Source organism: Cervus canadensis, chromosome 6 (genome assembly GCF_019320065.1).
Source record: "Cervus canadensis isolate Bull #8, Minnesota chromosome 6, ASM1932006v1, whole genome shotgun sequence".
NCBI classification, from domain to species: domain Eukaryota; kingdom Metazoa; phylum Chordata; class Mammalia; order Artiodactyla; family Cervidae; genus Cervus; species Cervus canadensis.
In genome coordinates this window covers 38,150,102-38,173,079 of record NC_057391.1, presented here as the reverse complement: position 1 = coordinate 38,173,079, position 22,978 = coordinate 38,150,102, and the positions used below count along the sequence as shown (strand labels likewise).

At 55.1% G+C, this 22,978-nt stretch overlaps 1 protein-coding gene across 4 annotated transcripts in view; it reads right to left on the bottom strand.

Moving 5' to 3' along the window:
- Positions 1–23: 23 nt before the first annotated feature.
- MAPKBP1 (mitogen-activated protein kinase binding protein 1) overlaps positions 24–22,978 on the bottom strand; it is a 53,902-nt gene continuing 30,947 nt past the window's right edge. For 2 of the 4 annotated variants that reach the window (XM_043471549.1, XM_043471550.1), the window contains 28 exons: positions 17,055–17,117; positions 16,768–16,825; positions 15,645–15,815; positions 14,892–15,029; positions 14,439–14,621; positions 13,705–13,865; positions 12,726–12,915; positions 12,024–12,170; positions 11,643–11,818; positions 10,773–10,864; positions 10,384–10,509; positions 9,712–9,782; positions 9,430–9,551; positions 9,094–9,169; positions 8,874–8,985; positions 8,633–8,696; positions 8,292–8,426; positions 7,970–8,106; positions 7,732–7,787; positions 6,483–6,719; positions 5,860–6,026; positions 5,481–5,626; positions 5,177–5,374; positions 4,935–5,019; positions 4,368–4,651; positions 3,559–4,149; positions 3,028–3,113; positions 24–2,385 (listed from right to left, as the gene is read on the bottom strand). In XM_043471549.1, the coding sequence (XP_043327484.1) occupies positions 2,158–2,385; positions 3,028–3,113; positions 3,559–4,149; positions 4,368–4,651; positions 4,935–5,019; positions 5,177–5,374; positions 5,481–5,626; positions 5,860–6,026; positions 6,483–6,719; positions 7,732–7,787; positions 7,970–8,106; positions 8,292–8,426; positions 8,633–8,696; positions 8,874–8,985; positions 9,094–9,169; positions 9,430–9,551; positions 9,712–9,782; positions 10,384–10,509; positions 10,773–10,864; positions 11,643–11,818; positions 12,024–12,170; positions 12,726–12,915; positions 13,705–13,865; positions 14,439–14,621; positions 14,892–15,029; positions 15,645–15,815; positions 16,768–16,825; positions 17,055–17,117 (4,300 nt within the window). In that variant the 3' untranslated portion in view covers positions 24–2,157. The remainder of the gene's footprint in view (positions 2,386–3,027; positions 3,114–3,558; positions 4,150–4,367; positions 4,652–4,934; positions 5,020–5,176; positions 5,375–5,480; positions 5,627–5,859; positions 6,027–6,482; positions 6,720–7,731; positions 7,788–7,969; positions 8,107–8,291; positions 8,427–8,632; positions 8,697–8,873; positions 8,986–9,093; positions 9,170–9,429; positions 9,552–9,711; positions 9,783–10,383; positions 10,510–10,772; positions 10,865–11,642; positions 11,819–12,023; positions 12,171–12,725; positions 12,916–13,704; positions 13,866–14,438; positions 14,622–14,891; positions 15,030–15,644; positions 15,816–16,767; positions 16,826–17,054; positions 17,118–22,978) is intronic. The other 2 variants (XM_043471552.1, XM_043471551.1) reach the window with 2 other exon arrangements.

Sequence of the window (22,978 nt, the reverse complement as noted above, 5' to 3'; positions counted from 1 at the left end):
CCCAACTCGCTGACAACCCAGAGTTAGCAAATGATTGTGTTTATTGACGAGTTCATACATCAATACAAACGGACATGTTAAAAACAGCCTCTGCCCTGTGAGACCTGGGGATGTTGGGGAAGCGCCATGGCCTGGGCAAAGTATAAAAGTTATAAATAAGGGGCTTTCAAAACTGGGTCAGGGCAGATCTGAACGGGGGCGGCAGTTGCCGGTGGCCTCAGACATGCAGAAGGGGACGGGCGCCGACCACATCCCCCCACGCTGGGCGGGGGTGGGTAATCAAAAGGGTGGCCACCTTCCCACAAACCTCGGCAGGAGTGTCGCTTCATCCTCGTGAGGGATAGACTGGCTGAGGGTGGCCAGGAACCCAGCCCCGAGGGCCAGGCCTGAGCCCCACTTGCAGTGGACTGCGGCTGGTGTGCTGGTTAGGGGTACATGGGGAGCGGATTTCTAACTATGACAAGGGCAGCTGCGGCCTCTTGGGGTCCACACTCAGCTCTGAGAGTTCCTGGGCCAGGATTTCTTGGCAGCTTGGCCATGCAGGTGGTGGTAGTAGAAAAGAGTAAGGGTGAAATAGGGTTCACCTGTTCAGGTGATTAATGCAAGCAGAGCTGGGCACCCTTGAGAATCCAACTTCAAGCCTCCACCCACAGAGCCAGCAGAGCCCATAGGGACACACTTTCCAGCCGGGAGCTGCAGCAGAGCTGCCCTGACTTACCTGAGGCAGTGAAAGCAGCAGGGCCTAGAGACACGTTCTTCACCCCAACTCTTCCACAGCTGCTTCTGTACTTGGTCCTACTCTACTTGCCCTCTGTGCCCTGGCTCCCTGCCCTCACCCCTAACACTACCCTCCTAACTCTATCCCCTCACCTCTACCACTTACCTGGCCCACCTACCACCTTGCCAGTGTGTCTCTTGGCCCTGCTACAGCCCCATGGGCCTCCCTCTCCTCACCCTCCAGCATCCAGCACACCTGGTGCCCAGCACCGCCCTTGAGGAGGCTCCTTCTACCCAAAACAGATACTCTGGGCCATTACACATCAGCTAGGCTGTGAAACCAAGAATCCAGAATCCAGGCTTAGCGTGTTCTATCCCTTTTCATATTCTTGATAGGAGCCAGGGTGATGAAGCCAGGGCAGGATGTGAAAGGAAAGCAGGAACACATCAGCCAGCCAAGTGGTCTAGCAGTGAACACTCAATGTGTGTATGTGCATGTGTGTGTGCATTTGTGTAGATTTCTTCTGTGGCCAAGGTCCTTAGAAGGTGGGCCGGCGCCCTGTAAACTACGAGGGAAGTTCCAACACAGGCTTCTCACTGAGCATCACTCAGGATGCAGGGAGAAGGTGGCCTCAGCTTCAGCAGCCTGTTGGGGACCAGGGCTGAAGAACAGGGAAGGCCAAGGGGCTGAGGATAGGAGGCCAGGGCTTGATGTTTGCCCAGCAGAGGGCTTTACTGTCCTGCAGCAACGTCCCACAGCTGGCTCCACAAGTTCCGGCCAGGAGAGAAAGGGGGCACGGGAAGAGACAATGCTAGGCCCCCCTGGAGGGGGGAATGGGAGTGGAATGTGGGGGCTCAGGCCTTGACACCAACTCAAGCCTCCCGATGGCTGGGCGGGCTCCAGAGAGCCAGAGGGCTCTGCCTTTCTGAACTGCCAACAAGTGGGAAAAACAGACAACCCCCGCTCTGGCAACCAGGGGAGTAAGCTGGTGTGGGAGGGGCATGGAGGTAGAGGTGAAGTTCCGCCGTTGGCCAGAGGGCAAGGACACCAGATCACCTCTCACCTCTACCTGCCCTGGATACCCTGTGTGTGCTCCCCCCCCAGGGAGCTGATCCCTGCAGTAATTTCAAATGGCTTCTAAGAAGGGAGGGCAGGCTGTCCTCCGACTCCTCACAGCACCAAGATGACAAAGACCAAGATCTGCCCCTGCGTGAGCCACCAGATGGCTGTGGAGGCAGGAGTTCCAAGAGAGTGAGGCAACAGTCAGGGAAATAAATTAATAAATACAGGGGTCCCGTGAGGAACAGCTGCGAAAGCCATGGCCCCTCTGAGCATGGATCCCTGCTCTCCACTCCAAGCATCCTCGCAGGTTTTGGTGAGTGGTGGAGAGATGCAGTTTGAAAGGGGGGTAGCATTCACTGGGGACAGGCTTCTGGAACTCAGAGTCTGCGTTCCATGCGCCGCTCCACAGCTCGAAGCAGCAGCTCTGAGTATTGCTCCAGCAGGGCCTGTGTCTGCTCGGCCCCCACAGCCCCAGGGCTCCCGCCCGGGCTGGCCAACACCACCCCGGCCAGGGCCTCCAGCTCCTGCCGCACTGAAGAGAAGGTGTTTCTGAGGAGTTGGGTGATGCGATTTTGTTCCACCGAGGGTGTCTTACAGTTGGCCACCTGCAACGGGACCCCTGAAGTGAGTTGGAGGAACAGTGGGGTGGGGATTGTCAACGGATGCAGAAAGGGGAGGGGCCCCGACTGTGTCTAGCCTGCCCCCAAGAAGGGACTGCATGCCCTGCTGGGTGTGGCCAGGAGTTCCACACGCCAAGATCAGCAAGTATGACCAGAGGCTAGGGGATGGAGGCAGACCCTGAGGGTAACTATCAGATGTGGCACCATCTACATCTCGTTAGCAATTCCTCTTTCAAATCGCGGCCCCTGTAAGACCGTCCCCTATGTTCAGAATGGCCAAATCGTTTCTGAATATGAAAAGGGATACTATTAGTAATTATACTTGGACAACAGGCATAAGCTGGACGGTCCTAAGCAAACTAGGACATGAGGGCTCTCTACACCATCCCCTCCTGTCTGAGGATGTCTCCTCCAGCTGTTAGCCAAAAATGACTGATGTGTACTCAAGTTCAAAAGGCCTGGCCTGGTCCATAACCCACTCACCTACTCAGAGTTCTTAACTGTTCCATCCACTCGTCAGTGGAAGAGCCTTAGCATTATGTGCTAGATACTCAACCACCACTCCTGACATGCTCTGTCATCCTGCTGGGCAGACGGGGAGAGGGGAAGAGGGGTACCAACACATACCAAGTGGTAGAGCTGCACGGCCTGGCGCACACTGCCCTGGAGCTCGGCCACGAGCTGCTCGCACTGCTCCAGGCTCACTGCTGGTTCTGGAAGGGACAGACGCGGCTCAGCAAGGCCCAGAAGAGTTGTCATTTCCAACCTGTCCAGCCAGGGGCCGCTCAGAGCAAGAGAGGCCTACCCCACCACAACCCCCAACCCTGTCCAGCACCACATGCCCTGAGTCCCTTCCTCTGGCCTCCTTCCTACTCAACACTCTCCCAATACCACACTGGAAACACGGTCCAGAGGAGAGGGCCAGCTCCAGCCCCAGGGGCTAGAGGGCACTGAAGGGGAAGTGGGTCATAGAGAGGTCATAAAGTTTAGGCAGAGTATCTCACCATCAGGGGTGTAACTTATGGACCGAAACAGGAGCAGACAGGATGAGAAACGCCAGAGGCTGGACCCACAGAAATGAGATGGAGCCAGAGAGCGGCCAACAAGACAGGAGAGAGAGGATGGGGTGGGAGATGAGAGCTGGGGAGCGGTGCACACCTGAGTCCCGGCTCAGGGTTGCCCCTGGCCTGGCACATTCCACAGGGCTAGGAGTCTTCTCTAGGGGTTGCACGTTCGCAGGGCCTCGGAGGAGGCTGCCAACTGGCAGTTGCTGGGCACGGGGGCTGTTGGGCCCAGGCTGAGCCTGGCACTCTGTCCTAGGCTTGGGAGTGGCACCCTCCCCTGAACAGGCCCGCCTCTCAGCTGTACTGTGAGCCTTTCCTAGCCCCGCTGGGCAGCTGGGCTGTTCTGCCTCACCAGGGGCCCGGCCCTTGGTAGCAGGTGAGAAGGTGGCCAAGGTGGGACGATCAGGCAGTGGCTTCGGGATATCCAGGACCAGGTGAGCCCGGCTGGGCAGGGCCAGCTTGTTGAGTGGTGAGATGCGGATGGGAGCAGGAGCTTGATGTTCAGCAGCCAGACCCAAGTTTTCCCCAACAGAGATGCTGCGGGCAATCTTGGCCATGGAACTGGTGGTAGGGCTCTGGTACGAGTGGGGCCGAGACAGACGACGATCAGCTTGGGGCAAGGAGCGCAGGCACCCCTGGGCCTCCCCCTCCTGTGAGAGCAACAGGCCTGGTGGAGGGGCCTCAACTGCAGAGAAGACAGAGACACAGCAGGTCAGGGGGTGAGGAAGACATCCCGGGTGTTAAGGCTCAGCTCCCTAGGAGCTGCTGCGCCCTCACACCCCCACTAACGGACACCGACTGGAAGCCCAGTGACACGTCAGGGCTCCGTGAGGCCACCTTCCTCGGGCATGCCCAGGGGCTCCACACACCCCACCCCTGGAGCTGAGCCCCCGGGTGCCTCACCCTGTGGTACCAGACTCTGCACCGACTGGGCTTTCTGGAGTCCACCTGTGGGGCCGGCTGCAGCCACTCTCTTGGGGGACCAGCCACTGTCCGGGCTGAGACGGCGTCGCGGCAGTAGCACAGGGACTGCCTGCTGGGGGCCAGGGTTTCCGGGGGAAGGCTCCGCCTCTGGGGGTGCTCCTGGAGGACTGGCACCAATGCCTCTCGGCTGCTCACCAGAAGCCTGCAGCCCCTGGGCCAGTCTTGACGTCACTGCCAGGCTTGAGGAAGATGGGGACGGTTCCCTAGGAAGGAAATGTGGAAGAAGGCCCAGAGAAGGCTCAGGGCTGCTCCCTGACAAGGCAGGGAGCAGGTCTCACAGCACTGAGGGGCGCTGGGAGAGAAGGGCAGGCACCAAGTCAGCCAGGACAAAGCTGGAAGGCGCAGTACTGCTGGGCAAGGAAGATTGAGCCTTGGAGAGGAGAGGGCTCAGGCCGCCCTGGGGCAGGACAGGCCCTACTGGGAGCACTGCGAGGTCAGGAGAGCTTGGGCTCCTTGTAGGAGAGCAAGCTGCTGTGGGGAGAGTACCTGAGTGGGGGGCTCTGCACTTGCAACAGGAATCGTGAAGAGATGCTCCGAGACTCTGTCCGCTCTGGCACCCGGACTGGGCCCCCTGCCAGAGTGACAGAAACCGTGACTTGAAGCAAGCCCTGGCTCCAGACTCTGCCTCCCCTAGAAGGCCACCCCGGGTGTGGCCTGCCTTTGGACCCTCCCTCTCTGCTGGGCAAGGAGGAAAGAAGGGAGGATTGCAATGACCAATCTGACCACACCTGGAGCAGCCCCGTTGGCCAGAGTCTCGAAGTGTTGTTTTAGAAACTGCTCCTGGTCCGGAGTATGGGGGCTGCCCTCCTGCACCTCATAGGGGCCAGTGCCCCCCTCGTCTTCCTCTTCTTCCTCATCACCCTCCGCTGGCTCTTCAAGGTCTGAGGAAATGCCGTCCACACTCAGGGGCTCCGTGCTCTCAGAGTCTGGATGTGGAGGAGGGGGAGGGAAGCATCACGCTGCACCCATCTGTTGCCAGAGCCTCTGCTCCCACCGGCGTGCTCCTGGCCCTCCCTGGGGCCGCAGCCTCACCTTCATTGGGGTGCTCAGGGCTGGAAAGGCGGCTGCTGCTGAAGTCCACAGAGCACGCACTGTCAGGACTGTGCTTCTCTGAGCCCCTGCCGTCTGCATACACTCTTCCCAGGGTCCCTCGGCTCGGTGCCTGCACCTGGAACTCACTGCCAGAGAGGCCAGCAGGGGAAGGAAGAGGCAGTGAGCAGTGGTGAGCAGCAGCCCCATGGACTCCTGCCTTCCCCCTGCCCCAGCAGCAGGACTGGAGATGAGGCAGGGGTGCAGTGGTGGGCAAGCTGAGTGCCTGGAGCCAGACCCCACCCAAGTACAGAACACTGGGAGGGAAGGGAAGACGTGGGAGAGGGGTATGCATGGCCCCAGAAGTCTGCGGGATCCTTGCCTGGTATCCAGGGCGGGGCTGTCACCCAGCTCCGGATAGACAATACCATCTTCATTGGGTGCAGGCTCCAGATCTTGGGCAAAGAGCCCTTCCTCTTGGGACAACAATCGGATGATGTGGGGGCAGGAACAGGGTTGGGAAGCCTGAGGCCGGGGGAGCTTTTCATTCTGGAAACACACAGAGCAGCATCACTAGGGTTGCTGATGTGAGCAAGGGTCTGGGAGAGGAGGTGCAGGGGAGCAAGGATTCAGTGGGCACCAACTCTGGGGGAAGCTCCGACTCTGAGAACAGATACCAAAAAGCCAGGCTGGGTTCCAACCAGTGTTCTTGAGCCTCTGGAAGAACCACATTAGCACTCTGGGCTGCCAACCTCCAGCCACTACTTTGTATCATGAGCCTTCCAGGGAACCCCACCCAGGACAAAGGTGACCCCTTGCCTTTCCACCCAAGGGGAAGAGTGAGGCACAGCCTCACCAGCCCCACCTGACTCTGCAGGTCAGGTTACCCATGCCCCCCAGGGGCAGAGCAACCACCGAGGGATGAACGCTCAGGCACCGCTGTTGGCACCAGGCTGGCTGAGCCAGCTTGGAGATCTGTAGGCTGCTGGGAGAAAGCGGGCTTACCTGGCTCACACTTGAGGTCTCAGGGGCCTGCTGACTGTGCTTCCCAGGACCTGAAGGGGTCATGGCCGGAGAGTCCTGGTGAGTGCCCCGAGGTCCTGGGGCCAGTGTCTCCAGCTGCCTCAGGTCCAGCATAGAGCGAACACTCAGCTCCACGCCTGGCTGAGCCCAGCGCCCCCTCCTTCTGGGTCCTTGGTTGGTGGCAGGAGCTGGGTCCAGGAACTCCTCCATCTCCTGTGCCTGGTATGGGGTGGGGGTGGGAGAGGAGTAACAGTAACAGTCACACAATAGTATCATCAAACACTCAGCCGTCACCTAGTGTGTGCCAGGCACTTTACATGTATTAGCTCATTTAATTCTCACAACCACCTTATGAGGTAGGTACTGAAGGGAAAGTGAAGCATACAGGGGTTCAGTAACTTGTCCAAGTTCCACAGGCAATCTGCCTGCAGGCTCCAGCTCAGGTAGCCTGGCTCCAGAGTGCGTGCTCTCAGCTTCACTCCCTGTGCTGTCCTAGACGACCTTCCAGTCTCTCTTCACCAGTGTCATGGACACCTCAGACCTGGGAGTCTCTAAAAGGCCCCCACTCAGAGGACAGCCCCAGGTCCGTACACAGCACCAAGGACAAACCAAGAGTCCAGGCTTGAGGCCCATGGCCTGGTCAGAAGGCGCCAGACCCCACACCACCATCATCCCACGAAGCTGCTGCTGACAGTGAAATGTGCTGATGCTTGAAACCCTGACGTGGAACAAGGGAGGGCTGAGCCGCCTCTGAAAGCCTCTCTCCTCCTCCTGGTCACCCGGAAGTCACCATTCAGTTATTGGTCCTCTTAAGGCCTTTGCCCCCTAACTATTCTGGAAGTTCTGAGCTTACCTCCTAACCTTCTCTAGTACTACAGTTTCTCCAGATTTCATTCTTTGGCCCTTTGACTTTCTTGAAATTTCCTTCTAACTGTTCGGCTCTAGTCCCCAGCTCCACCGGTTCTTCGCTCACATTTGCTCCCAGGGCCCCAGGTGGCTGAACAAGTGGAGTGCTGCCCCTAGCGGTGGCTGACCGATGTAGGCCACCTCCCCTGGCCTCACCTAGGCTTCACCCCTCACCCGGAACCATCCCTCGGGCTTCCTTGAACACAGGGGGCGGGCACCTGGGCAGATCCGACGCCCAGATGCCTCGCCAGGTGTAGAGAGCCCTGCTTCCACCATCCTTCACCCCTGGTAACCTTGGAAGAACATTTTAACGATGATGACTCACCCGACTCATCTCCCAGTGGGACAGGCTTCGGGGCAGGGCTGGGCTGGGCACCGAGGCTAGACAGAGACAGGCATTCAGAGAGCATGGCTCCCACCCACTCACTCTGAAGTGCCAGCCCCTACCAGCCCACACCCTTCAAAGCCTCAACTCCCTGCTCTCACCCCCCAGTCCCACTGAGGGTACATCCAGTCACTGCCCAACCGGTGCCTGCCTGGCCCCACCGAAGACTCGCACAGACCTGGCTCTTTCTTGGTGCCCGTGGCAAGGATGGGCAGGGCTGGAAGCTCCTCCTCTTCAGTGCCCTCGTCTTCTCCCTCCTTGTCGCTGTCTGAGGAGAGAGCTGGTCCGGGAGACCGCATCGAGGGGGCCTCGGGCCTGCATCCAAGACAAGGAAGGTCACGGGGAGAGGAGACTCGGTGGGTGGAGAGGTCAGCGTCGTGGCTCTTCGAGTAAGGAACAGGTACGGGGAGACAGAGCTGCTGAGCGGCAGGTCCATAGCGAGGAGGAGGAGCAGCCTGGAGGCCCACCCGCCGGCATCCACACCCACACTCTGATCTCACCGGTTGGGTCCAGCGGCCCTCTGGGGAGAGGACGATCCTTGCTGCTTGCCCCCACGCTGGCGCTGGCGCAGCTCGGCCAGTCGCTGCCTCATGCTGATGGTCATCTCCGAGCTCAGGCGCCACAGAAATATGCAGCTGGGGTGGAGCCACAGAGCTAGGTGAGGGGCAGGGGGGCTGCAGGGCGGGCAGCACCGCTAGCGCCCCTCCTCCCCGGGCTGGCAGGGAGACCAGAGCCACCCTCCAGGGCCGGGCCTGTTCAGCCCTACTTCCCAAGACATCACTGATGTGGAGAGGGGGGACTGACACAGGAAGAATCTCAGGGAAGCTGGCTTCTTGCTCACCTGTCCCCTGATACAGAGATGAGATGTTTGCAGTCATTACTAAACTTCATGCCAGTGACAATCTCTGTGAAGAACAAATATGGCCGATGAGCCCCCCGCCCGAAGTCCCAGCCAGATGTCTTCTCAACAGTGGAGGTCGGGGGTTGGCTGGAGGGGAGGGACAGACAGCTCTGCTGGGACCCAGAAAAGGCCAGGGAGAAACGAGAAGGTTCCCGCGGGAGAGTAGCAGGGCTACACTCACCTGAGTGGCCAAACATGGTAGCCACGCACTCGCCTGAGGAAAAGTCAAAAATGGAGAGGTTCTTGTCGGAGCAGCTGGTAGCGATGTAGATCCCTGAGGGGTCCGTCTGCACCTGAGGAGTGGACACACAGCTGGATGAGGCCAGGAAGCTGGGTCCCTCTCCACCCAGCACCCTCCGCCCCCATTCTCTGGCCCGGCACCCATCCCACTGAGCCCTCACCTTAATCAGAGTGCCGTCCTCACCCTGCGACCCTTTAAACAGTTTCTTCTGCTTCCCACTGCTGATGTTAAAGATCCTGTGAAGACACACACTCATCACGTGAGCAGGCACTCATGGTCGCTTGGGGGGCAGCACAGCCAGCGTTCACCCCCAGTTCTGTTCTCTCTGGAAGCCACTCCCCAACACCAAAGGGGCCGCCACCTCTTAGGTGAGGCAAAGTCCTCATTCTGTGGGCTCAAGGGGCACAGAGTCCTGGACAAGAAGATAGACACCCGAGAGCTGATGCCCTCAGGCCTGAAGGAGAGCGGTCAGATGGTCTGAGAAAGGGATGCCCACCGAATATTCCGATCCTGGCAGCCGATGGCTGTGTACTTCCAGCTGGGCTCCACATCCATGTCGTAGAGGGTCGTCTTCCGCACCACGTGGTGTGTCCGCGTAAACTGCACTCCATCTCCAGACTGCAGGGGTGGAGACCCCACGCCCAAATGCCTCACCAGGCCCAAGGAGCCTTGCTTTTGCTTCCCCTCACCTCTTGTAACCTCAGGGAGGGGAATGGTAGTGACCCCACCCCTCATCCCCAAACCCACTGCCCCATTCAGGGACACTTGGTCACCTCACCTTCTGCGCAGTGCGGAAGTAGATGCTCTTGTCTGCTCCACAGCTGATCATGCGGACTTGCCCATCGCTGGCTGTAGAGGCAGGGGGACGAGCTGTTCCCACTCTCTCACCACAGTAGGTCCAGTCTGCCCTCTGCCTCCCTCAACACTTTCCCTCTGTGAGCTACTCGACACAGCTGGGACCACCCATTAAATCAGGATGAAGTGAAAAGTGAAAGTGCTATTCGCTCAGTCATGTCTGACTCTTTGTGACTCCATGGACTGTAGCCCACCAGGCTCTTCTGTCCATAGGATTTTTCAGGCAAGAATACTGGAGTAGGTTGCCATTCCCTTCTCCAGGGGATCTTCCTGACCCAGGGATGGAACCTGGGTCCCTGCATTGCAAGCAGATTCCTTACCGTCTGAGTCCCAGAGAAGCCCTAAATCAGGATGCTTCTCTTCAAACCCGGGCCCTCCTTTCTCCTCATCCTCAGCAAGCCTGGTTGATAAGGATTCCCTGGACTAAGGGTCTATATTTCACCTGTCTTCCCATCCAGCCCCAAGCCAGCCAGCTGCTGTCCCACACTCCCCGTGACTGGCACCCCTTCTAATGGAGGCAGAACGCAGGGGGCAGTAGGGAGCAGGGGGTGTCAGTGGTAGGTGGCAGAATGTATCCCAATTGCCCTGCCACTACCTGCAAACTTCACAGCAGTGATGGAGGATGAATGCTCGTCCAGTGTCTGCTGTAGGCTGTACTCCCGTCCAGCATCCAACACGTGGATCAGCCGGTCCCGGCTCGCTGATGCTAGGAGCTTCAGACCTGGGGTTGGAAGAAGTCCATCAGCTCATGCATGCCCAGAGCACGCCCCTATCTGGGCCAAGCTAACAAGAACTGAGCCCCATATCCCTAAGCCAAGCCAACCATGGAGATGGGGCAGAGCTGCCCTCCTCTCAATCTGCAAAGACACCAAATGATTCAAAGGATTTTCAGTCCCACATCCAACAGCCAGGATCGATGTAAGCGGCACTAGCAGGACTAGAGGAGCCTAAGCCTCTGGCATGGGTACCAGACATCCTCTTTACCTGTGTTCGGCTTAGAGTACTCCAGGCACAGGATTTCCGAGTCATGGGCCTCCACCTTCAGCATCTCATTTAGGGACTGCAGTTCGTGCACCCTGCAGAAATGAGAGGCAGGAGGAGGTCACTGCCGGGCTGCAGGAAGACAGATTCACTCTGCTTTCTCTGTTACATCCTCTCTCCTGACCTTTTTTAAAATTTATTTTTGAACTTTCAGGTTAGAGAAAAGTTGAAATAAGTACAGAGAGTTTCCATATTCCCCTTACCCAGCTTTCCCTAATGTGATCATCTTACATAACAACAGTCCACTTACCAGAACGAGGAAGTTTACATCGGTACAATACTAGGATCTAAAGGTTCTACTTGAATTCCACCAGTTTTCCCACAATGTCCTCTTTCTGGATCTACGATCCTATCCAGAGTCCAACTGCATTGAGTTATTATTTCTCCTGAGTTTCCTGTCTGTAACAGTTCTTCAGTCTTTGCTTCCCTTTCATAATCTGGACACTTGGGAAGAGTACTGATTAGTGCAGGTGCTTGGTCATATGTACCTCAATTTGAGCTAGTCTGATGTTTTCTCATGATGGGACCGAGCTTCTAAAATTTTGGCAAGAATACCACAGAAAAACTGCTATGTCCAATGTAGAGCATTGTATTATGGGGTTTATGATGTTGATATGAGAATGTAAGCCTGATTACTTGATTAGAATGGTTTCTGCTGGGTTTCTTGACTATAATTATCTTTCCCTTGTATATGAATATCTTTTCTCCAATCTTTTTGAGCCAAGCTTTTCAAAAGCTCTATCCTTGGGGACCTAACTCCCCCCAATCCACACCACCAGAGGCAGGTGGTACCCATGCCAGAGCTGGCTTTACCTGAGAGTGCCCACGCGGTCCCCTGAAGCAAGATGCTGTCCGTTGGGGCTGATACACACAGAACGAATGCCCACGCGGGGATCCATCAGGGACCCATCAGCTTTGTCTCCCCCGGGCAGCTCAGTGTCCAGCAGGGCCTGAGTGTTCCCATCCACATAGATGATCTTAATGAGGTCCTGATGGAGCAGGCCAGGAGAAGTGGGTAAGACAGGTCTGACCAGTACAGGGGCAAGAGGAGAGGAATGCTGGACAAGACAAAGCCCTGACTTGCAGAGGAAGGCGACATAAGAACTCAGAGGTCAAGTCTGGGGACCCAGTTCCCGAGAAGGAGCGTGAAGGCAAGGGAACACAGGCGCTCGGCACGGAGGGGCCCAGGCTCACATTGCTGAGGATGTTCCGGTGCAGCGTGGAGCCATGCACCCCGGAGCTCTCTGTGTTCCACAGGCGGATGGTGTTGTCGGAGGAACAGGTGATAAAGGAACTGGGGGGCAGGCAGGCCTGGTTACTGTCCTTGACTTCGGGGTAGACCTGAAGGGGCAGAGGGTACAAAGTTGGAGCTCCAGGTAGGCAGCAGTCGCTTGCCAGCCCACGGAGACAGAAGGGAATGAGACTAAGGAGCTGTTGTTGGCCAAGGCTGAGCCCAGAGTCACGTGGTAAGCAAACTGCAACTATTAGATATTCTTCAAATCACTGAGGGAAAGAAAGCACATTCACCAAACAGTAGGTACTCTTCTATGCTTACTATGAAACACTCCACTCACAGTTTTTCACTTAATTCTTAAAACAATTAGATGAACTAGGTACATCATTGTACCACTGAGGAAACGAGACTCAGGTAAGTTCAGTAACTTGTTCAAGATAATCCAGCCCAGGACAAGGCAGAGCTGAGGATGGACAGGGGCCCATTGGAAGAAGCCTGAGATGTTTAAGCACTAAAATTCAAGATCGATCCCCAGGACCCATCTGAGGCTATGTGGATACACAGAGCTGCTGCTGAAGAAAGGAGGAGGGAGCAGGAACACAGTGTTCTGCTTGGGGATCCTCACTCTCCATCCTCCAATGTGTCCAAGCCAGGTCACCTACCTCCACACTCCAGACGCAGGAAGAATGATACAGAGCCGAATACACCTTGCCCACTTTCTTGGGGTCCCTCACATCCCAAACATAAATGCTGTGGTCGTTGTACACACAAGACAGCCACTGATTAGTAGGATCGAAAGTCAAGGCGATGGTGTCTGGATATCTGGCATTGGCTGCTCCAGAGAAGAGGCGACTATGGGGAAGAAGACAGTGCAAAGCGGTGAGTGAGGAGCTGTGGAAATGAGGGAATGAAAACAGAAGCCAAGCCACAAAGCAAGGAGCAGAGCATGGGAGCCCTCTCCAGACCCACAGGTTTGGAACCAGCTGCTTGAGAGGAAAGCACTGCTCTGACAGCTCTCGGCTGGGAGCCGCCCCAGCACAAGCTGCCGGACCACATGCTCTCCTGACAAGCACGGGCCAGGTCTCAAAACACCAATGGCAGACAAGGTGCCTGCGGCCACAATGGAGCAAAACAAAAACAAGACCACTCTGCAGTGGTTCTGAGACAGATAAAAACAAGATCACTGCACCAGCCACAGAGAAGACTGATCATCACCCTTTCCCATCTTTCGGGACTGACTGCTATTCCTTTACTGATCAGTTACAGCTTTAGCATCACACCTTTCCTTCTACCTTTCAGACAAAAATTATTAAATGTCCAATTGTGGAATTGCCCCCGTCCCCCCCGCCCCGCCATATCCTCACAGCATCCAGCCGAAGCAAAACTTCAGTCCCTGGAACCAGTCCTAAAATCATTGAATGCAAACCCAAATCTGACACTAAGCGCCTCCTGACGCCTGCACATAGAGATACTCCATGGTCCCCCACAATGTTCCATGTACTCATACAGTCAAATCTGTGTTTCTGCAGAGACGTTCCTGTAATCTTTGGGGTACTGACACCTTCACCTTGAAGCAGAGGCAAAGAAGGCTGGGTGCAGAACCAAGTTCTGAAATGGAGGCAGGGGTCCCGCACAGCTCACCTGGCCTCCGTGACACTGGCGATGTCTGTCCCCAGGGCGTGGGGCCGGGGCAGGGTGCTGAGGAAGTGCAGGTTGGAGGGGTTGAAGAGGCGCACGGTGCCATCAGCGCAGCCACAGAAGATGTAGTCCTGGCTCACGGAGATGCAGTGGGCCACAGTGGTCTGCAGGCAGAGGGGCTCGGCTCAGCATGGGCCACCCCCTCAACCCCTCCTCAACAGTCACCTGCCTAGAGGAGACACCCACCAAGGCAGGGGCGAGGGGAAAGCGGCCCAGCTGCATAGGCCTGAGCCCCTCAGCTGTTACCTAGAGACACCCGCCCTCCAGCAGCAGGTGGCCAGAGGGCCCACAGCCACATGCGGACTGGGGATGGGAGTCTGGGAGCCTTGGAAGGCACCAGTGGTTTTGGCCATGAGGACAAAACAGGAAAAGCCCAGCAAAGAGAAAGGAACAGCATGAAAAAGAGGGGAAGAGTCTAGCACCACTTACTGTGAAGCTGTCTGTGTTCTGAGCAGAAGAGGAAAGCAAGGGAAAGAAAGACAGAAAGAGAGAGCAGAGAGGAGGCAGTTACACCCATCTGCATGGGCTGGAACCCGGCCAAGTGCTGGCCTCAAGCTTCCTCCTCCTGGGGACCCCTCCCGCGCGCAGGCCCTGCCCCTGGGGCAGAGCCATGGGCAGCAGCTCTGCCCTGGGCGAAGACCCGGGCAGCCCCCACCCAGCTGGACAGAGGTACTTACTCTCAGTTCCACCCACTTGTCCAGAAGCCTCCGGTCACTGAACTCGCACAGCAGCCCTGAGGACGTGATGCAGAAGGTGCTGTCTGCCTTCTTCCCTCTGCCACAGGCCACGTCAGTGAACAGGTTGTTCCGCAGCTCGCCCAGCAGCCCTGAGCGGCCCAGCAGGGGCACAGTGGCGTTAACCTGCGGAGACACACCGCTGTTGCCCACCCATCCGCCCTTCAGCCACCCCAGAGACTCGGCCTGGGGAGAGGGTTCCAAGAGACACAGCAAGTCCACCCACCGCCTGCCCTTTGAGACTATCCCTAGGCGCAAGCAGCACCTGATTCATCCAGAACTTTTGGGTGGCTGGTGAGCAAGCAGAGAAGGGGCCCACGGGAGCACCCAAGGAGTCTCCTGGGGTGGGTGAGCAGACCCTGGCCCTGGAGGCTATTTCCAGCCTCAGCACCTCACCTTTGAGGTCTTGCTGTCATCAAGGTACCAGAATTTGATATGCCGGTTACCAGCAGTGACAAAGTAGCTGCAATCTTCAGAGAAGGACACCGCGGTGACCCGACTGGACACCTTATTGGAGGCCACCACGATGTTTTTCTGGAGAGAAAGTCAAAGGAAGAATCAAAGTTGTGCCTCTTGGAGTGAAGAAGAAAGAGGCTCAGAAGATAGAGGAGGATAAGATAGGATTTGTACTTTAAAATGTTTCTTTCTAGGATTTGGACTTCTTGGTGGCTCAGGTGGTTAAGAATCTGCCTGCCATGCAGGAGACCCAGATTCGATCCCTGGGTCAGGAAGTTCCCCTGGAGAATGGAATGGCAACCCACTCCAGTATTCTTGCCTGGACAATTCCATGAACAGAGGAGCCTGGCAGGCTACAGTCCATGTGGTTGCAAAAACTCGGACACAACCGAGCAACACTTTCTTTCACTTTTCAGGATTTACTGGTCAGAAAAAGAAGGGAGGAAGGAGAATCCTTTTCCAGAGGAGCTGAAGACATTCATTTCCTCCGGAGGTCCTTGGAGGCATAAAGCTAGCCTCTTTCTACCAACACACTTGGCTACACAGTTCCCCTTTTCTGCTTCAGGTCATTTTCTAGAATGTAACTGAGCAGCAGAGTGGAATGAAGGGACTCAAGTCAATAGCTTCCTGACTCCTCAACTGGCCCTTGGACCCCCCTGGGGGTGCTAGGCCAGCCCAGCCGGGGCCACTCACCTTCCAGGCCCAGACGTTGACGATCATGTCATGCTGGTAGCCCACAGAGACGATGTACTTGGCGCTCGGGGAGAAGGCCACACAAGCCACACCATACTTGTGCTCCTGCAGCTCAGCCACCTGGCTGTGCTCTGCCACATCCCAAACGCGCACGGCAGGCATGTGCCCACTCTGCGGGGAGGCAGGAACGGGCGATGAGGGCCAGAGGCACAGGCTCCCCAGCCTTTCAGGGTGGGGGCCCTACCTCTCCAGTGACTGGGCACAGTCTCTCTAAGGATCCCCTGGCCAAGGGCAGAGTGCTACACAGGCGAAGGTATAGAGGAAACATGATATATATCTCAGGATAACAACCATTATCAGAGAGAAAATGCTTCCAGGCTCAGTTCAGTATCTCCGGGTGAGGGTCTGCACCTCTGTATTTGTTCAAAGTTCCTAGAGTGATGCCGATGGGCAGTCAGGGTTGAGGACCACTACCACCCATGCCTATTTCTGCCCCTACTGCCTCCCTGTAAGAGACTGAGAGGGACAGGTGTCCCACATGTGCCCAGCAGGGGGCCCCCTGGCATAAGGAATATCTTAAGGTAGAGGTTTTCACAGTGTGCTTCCTAAACCAGCAGAATCAGTGAGATCTGAGAACTAGTTAGAAAATGCAAATTTTGGGGTCCCTTCCCAGGCCCACAGAACCAGAAACTCTGGGAGCAGGTCCAGCAATGTGTGCTTTAACAAGCGCTCAGCTGACTCTGATGCCCACTAAGGCTTCAAAATCACTGTTTCATGGTGCAACCAAAACTGGGATCTGACACCGGTTCAGGACTTCCCTGGTGGCTCAGATAGTAAAGCATCTGTCTACAATGCAGGAGACCTGGGTTCAATCCCTGGGTCGGGAAGATTCCCTGGAGAAGGAAATGGCAACCCACTCCAGTACTCTTGCCTAGAAAATCCCATGGACGGAGGAACCTGGTGTCCATGGGGTCGCAAAGAGTCGGACACAACTGAGCGACTTCACTTTCACTTTCAGGAAGCCAGAGTGGCAGCAGCCCTAACCAGGCCCAGGGCTGAAGTCCTCTGCTGTGGCCAGGCCACCTGCCCTCTTCAGAGCTCTGCAGCCCCCTTCCTCACTCACCTCTCCAGTGACCAAGTACTTGCCATCAGGAGAGAAGGCAAGGGCAGTGATGGTTTTCCTGCAAGAAATGAGGTGGGCTCAAAGGGGCACTGGCAGCCCGGTCTAAGCCTGGCTCCCTCACAGCCCCCTCAAGAGGCAAGACCAGCAGACAACCAGCGGTACAGGTGGCATTTCCCTGGCCGGCCCGGGGGCCCAGCCACATCCCCATCCCCAGAGCCACAGAGACCCCAGACAGCGCCTTCTCACAGCTCCCAGGAGATGCTCCCCGAGGGCCCAGACCCACTTACCTGGAACTGTTGAGGATGTGGTGCTGTTTGTGTTTCCGGGGATTGAACAGCACGACCACACACCTGGGGAGATGAGGAAGGCAGCCCAGCTTCAGTACCAAACCGCGGCGCCCCCCAGGAGCACCAGGGAGCTGCAGCGACCGGCTCACAGGGGCATCACTAGCCACAGAGGGCAACTGACTGCTTTCTCCTGGAAACTTGTTCTTCCCGCTTCCTTTCCCACCCACAAGGGCCCACTTCCCAGCCTCATGAGGTGGAAGGGCTCCCTGCAAGATGGCTCGCCATGTGCCCCAGCACCAGTGCCATCTCTGCCACAGGGCAGCAGGGACCCAGGCCCTCCCAGAGCCTCGCAAGCCCAGGAAGGGGGCGGAAGGGGAGAACTCACGCGATCTGGGCAAAGCAGGCTGCAGGTGCACACACAGCCAGTGTGGCTTGGAGTCACATGTGTGTCAAGTACTTGTGCTCCCAGGAGTGAGGCCTCTCATGTGTGTGTCCACGTGTATACTTGGCAAGAGCCAAGCCCACCCCTGCCCCGGCACACACACCCCCTCGGTGCATCAGGTGATGGAGCAGGTAGGAGACAGGAACCAGAACTGCCAGGAGGTTTGATAAGACTAGAGGGAGGGGCAGAGACAGCCTGGGAGGGCCTGGGAAGCCCAGCCCTGAGGAGTCCTGGCCCTAAGGAGCCTGAGAAGGACCCTCCAGACTGCCAGAAGACAATGGAAGAAGGCTGGGAGCACCCTCTCCAGCCAGAGGGCAAGGTTGGATGGGACTGGGCTCTGACTGACTTTCCAGGTAGCAGGAGTTGGGAGCAAGAAGCAGGAAGCCATAGCCAGCAATGCACTCCCTTAGGCTCCCGGCTGTCGGCAGGCTGGGCCTCACTGCCCTTCTGCTCATGGCTGCATCAGAACTGTGACTAGCTGATGGAGCAGGTGTGGAGCCTGCTGCCCCAGGTGAGGGGAGGGGAGAGATGGTTCAGATACAGCCTTGATTAGTGGGAAAGCACTGCAGCCCCCATACCTAAAACCCACCACTTGCTAGGAACTCAAAACCAAAGTGAGTACAAGTTGCTAATGACGGCTCTGCACCTCAGGCTCAATAAATGACTTTAACGTACAAATTCCACAGGTAATTTCTGGGGACACTGGGATCTCTGAGGGACACCTGCTATGCCCAGAACTGCCAGGCTGACTGACAGCCTTGGAATTCCTGAGTCACAACATCTTTTCCTCTAACCTATCCCCAAATCCCTTCTCAATGCTCTTTCTTCTCCGTCCATCTTCTAATCTTTGCTTCTTTTTCCTCATTACTTTCTCCTTCTCTCTTTATACCAACTTCCAGTCTTCCACTTCCCTTCTAGAATATCATGTCAGGAGGGTTTTTTAAAACTTGACCAAAATCACATGGCTTCAGAAACTCTGTGCCCCCATCACTCTCCTTCCCCCATCCCAACATACACACACACATACACACACACACACACGTCCAGCTTCTGTTAGGGGCAATCCAGGATGCAGGGGGTCTAATTCCTCCCAAACAGGTAAGATTCATAGAACCTCACAGCCAGAAGGAAGGATGGAAAGAATTAAATGCAATGTGCTGGGTAACTTTAAAGATCATCTGGTCCAACTCTCCCAAGCTTTGAAGTGAGGAAACTAGGCTCAGAAACCTAGTTTCTGCTAGAGAGTAGGTCTCGTGGTGTCCTGTGCTCCCTACATCAAACACTGTGTCTGTTTGATCTGTGTCACCCCTGCTGAACATCCCTGGGGAGCTTCTAAGATGCAAGCCCTTAAATAAGGGCTGTGTGACGGCCCTGGGTGGTGTAGCCCCTGCCCCACTCCACCCTCACCCATCCGCGCGCTGTGCTCCTCCCACCCCATGCCTTTGCTAGAGCCCCTTCCTGTCTAGAGCACTCCCCCCGCCGCCTTTCCCAACTGGTCAACACTTAACCTCTTTCACATCTCAGGTCAGATGGCCTCGGTATATGCTCTCACAACACAGCAGTACCAGGCTTTTGTGACATTTATCACAACTGCAATTTAACATTTTTTTTACATTTTATTTTATTATTTTTTTTATTTTTATTTTTTTACATTTTAAAATGTATTTTATTGAAGTATAGTTGATTTACAATGTTGTGTTAATTTCTGAACAGCAGTGATTCAGTTTTATATATACACACATTCTTTTTCATATTCTTTCCCATTACAGTTTATCACAGGACATTGAGTCCAGCTACCTGTGCTACACAGTAGGACACTGATTACAGACTGCCTCCACCACCAGACTGTGTCTTTCACGAGGGTGGGAACTGTGCCTGGTTTTGCTCACTGCTGTGTCTCCTGTGCCTAGCAGAGTCTGTTAGGTTTAGTTGTTCAAAACCATTTACTGAATGGATGAATGCTCCCCTGGTCCCCTAGCTTGGTCAACTGGGGTATCCGTAGGCCCGACTCTCCTCCCTAGCATGCCCACCTGTCTCCTATGGGAGGAGACACCGAAGATCTCTGGATCCTCAGAGCAGTGAGGGGCAGTAGGGAGATGGTAAGCTCTGGAGTCAGACACCAGGGTTGGAGTCCTTGTTCTGTTATGAATAGCTTTGTGCCCCTGGGTAAGTCACAAGCTATTTCATAATCTGTTTAAAAGGAGCCTCTAAGATCAAGTTATCGGGACTTCTGTATAGGATCAAATAATTTTTTGGACACGTAGTGGGACCAAACAAATGGCAGATCTTACTATTCCTCCTCCTGGAGCACAGACAAGAAGCCAAAAGAGACTCCAGGCAGTGGGGAATGAGGTGGTCAGGGGCTATGTGTCAGGTATCTCCATCAGAAAAACAGGGGTAAGTCCTGTTAGGATCTGAGTAATGGTAAACACTTTAAAGGAAGCTTTATTTATTTCTGGGAAGGCAGCCAAGGAAAGAGAACTGGGTTAAGCTTGGGGAAAGAAAGTATCTACATCTTCATCCATTTAGGAGACGATAACCTTGGGAGGTAGCAAGGAAGGGATGGGGGGAATGCTGAGGGAGACTATCCCCAGGCACTAGGACAGCAGCACAGAAACAGAAGGGAGGTGAAACCACCCGTCTAAGTTAGGAAGCACCACACGAGGGTTTCAATGAACTCTCAACACAATGGCGTTCCACCTCCTTCAGTAACTGGTCTGCTCTTCATACCGCGGGCCCAACAAGAAGAGTTACCATTTATCCAGCAGGTTCTGTGTAGTGGACACTCTGCTAAGCACCTGAGAGATCTGGTCTTAGCTTATCCTCACAACAAGTTTTGTGGTTGGTACAATTATCCCCACTTCACGGTGGAGAAACAAGTCCGGAGGCCTTTTCAAGGCATCTCAGCGAAAGCAAAACAGTCAGGATTTCAGGAGCTGTGCTCTAAGGAAAGCAGAATGGAGTAAGTGAGAGAAGAGAAAACTGAAATTGAAGAGGAGAGACAAGCCGAGAAAGCACACCGACCTCATGCACAGGGCGCTAGGGCAGAAGCCTCTGAGAAGAGGGAGAGAAGACTGGGGCGCTGGGAGGGAAAAGGGATTCTGGCTACAGAATTCCGGGAAATCGTAACGGGGCACATGAAAATTATAGCAGTTATAGGTCAAAGTTCATAGGTCTAAATATTTAGATTTTAATATTTTATTCAGTGTATGAAAAATTATAACCCCTCAAGCCTGACACCATTAGCAAAGCCCAGCAAGTTTTCAGGAAAGCTGACATTTTCTAAGGCTAAGGAGGGCTCCACAGGCTTGTCCTCTCTGGTGACAGCTTCCGGTCTGAATGGTTCTGGGTTACCTAGCTTTCAGATCAGCTCCAGATAAATCACGGCAGAGGGCTTCGGCCGAGAGCAGATCTGACTTGAATTGGATCAATACAGATTCTGACACATTCCACATTCAGAAAAAGCAGGTGATGCAGGCGCCTTCAAACCCAAAGCAGCATGGTGACCTTTCAGTGCATTAGACAGCTTAACACACTCTCCAGTCACTGCACATAAGTCTTGAGCCTTGCTGGACCGTAGCGTCTTTTGTTTCCTCCTTCCCTGGGTTTGACTGACTCCACAGTGGTGGGAGGAAGAGCAGCGTGTGTGCATAAACAGACAATGTGGACAGAGGATGACAAGCTATGAGGCAAACTTTCCCTTCTCTAACACCTCCCAACCACCCAGCACAGCCTGGAAAAGTCTCTGAGTGGCATGGGAGAGTTAAGCCAAGGAGGGAAACACACAGAGACTGGCCCTTAAGCTGAAATTTTTACTTCTAATTATTCAAATTCGGGGACCTTCCAACAAAGAGAAAGAGCTGGAAAGAGACCAATCCACGGTCACAGCTCCACTTGTGAGGACAATAATGCAGATTGTGAAGGGAAGGCACGACTTGGCAAAGACCTCCAAGGTTTCCCCGTGCCCACCTTGCTGAGGTCCTCCCAACAGAAGACACCTCAAAAACACCGATGTGAGAGCCTCCTCAGTCTTCTCTGAGCTTTGAACAAGTTTCTCAGTCTGCTAGGACTGAGATGGGCAGGGTGCCGTTTGCACCAGCCTTTGGCCTTTGGCCTCCACATCCCTTGAGCCTGGCCAGCACAACAGGCAGTCATCGGCACGTGCCCGAGCAGCAAGGCTGGCTGCCGTCCTCCATCTGACAGGGCTGGGCCGGCCCAACCGGCTGGGTCCCGTAACTCAGAACCCCAGGGTGCAGGTGCAGGGAGAGTGCTCCCTCTCGCAGGGAGGCGGCGAGGCCTCAGTCCCTCTGGGCCTCAGGCCAGGAGTCACCAGGTGCTGGGCCTGCTGCCCAGGGACTTCTCTGAACCCGAAGGGTCAAGCCCTTGACTGCCCCCCTCCCCAGACAAGCCCAGGCCTGCTGCCGTCACCAAGAGCCCAGCGTTCCCACAGGATCTGCCTGCTACAACTCTCCATCCTTCAGAAGGCAGAAACAAATGAACCCTGGGATGAGCAAGGAATGCAGAAGAGGCACACACAGGGAGAATAGAGAAGGTCTGAGCTGTGACCCTGCACCTAAACTTTCCTCTTTCAGACCAGGTAAAATCAGAAGGTGACTCACAGAGGCACACCAAAGGTCCTCAAGCCTTGCTCACACATCACCCTGTGTCTCTTTTGAACACCATAACCCCACAACCCGACATTTCCGATTCCCTCTCACTGCCTATTGCTTATACTTTTTCCAAAGCACACATCAACTTGTAATATTCCATGTAATATTCTTTTGGGGAGGCAACAGGATCTATCTTTACCACGAGACTGCCAGTTCTGTGACAGTGATACTTGCTTACTTTGTTTACTGTTAAATCCCAAAGGCCTAGAAAACTGACACTCCATAAATATTTGTGAATAAATCTTTAAGCCATTAGCTACCAGATCTCAAAACCCTAACTCCCAAAAAACCTCCTGAGTAGCAGACCCTGGGGCAGGTCCACAGTTCTCCCCAACTTTAGGTTTCTAGGACTCACTGATGCTGGAGGGCAGTGTGATAATGGAAAGAATAGGAAAACTGGGGTCAGGCAGACCTGTCTGCTAACATACTGTGTGATCTTGGGCATATTTCTTCACTTTCTCTGAACCTCAGTTTCCTCATCTATAAGACAAGAGTAATAATATCTATGTCTCACAATTGTTGTGAGAACTGAAGAAAAGAACATGCAAAATAACCAGCAGGGCGCTCCTAGCCATCTTCTTGACAGGTTCCCTAGGGCATCAATAACAAGGAAATGGCTATCCAGGGGTCAGCAGTGGCAACAGGAACCCCAACTACAGTCTCCCATCCAGGGCCCTCCTCCAGGTGTGGAATTACAAATTGTCCCTCCAGATTCACTCCCAAAGGGGAAATCTTATGGCTTTAATTATTCTAAGAGATGATGAGTCTAGGATGTTGCCTAGGGCATCCTTGATTGTAGTCCTCTTTAGATA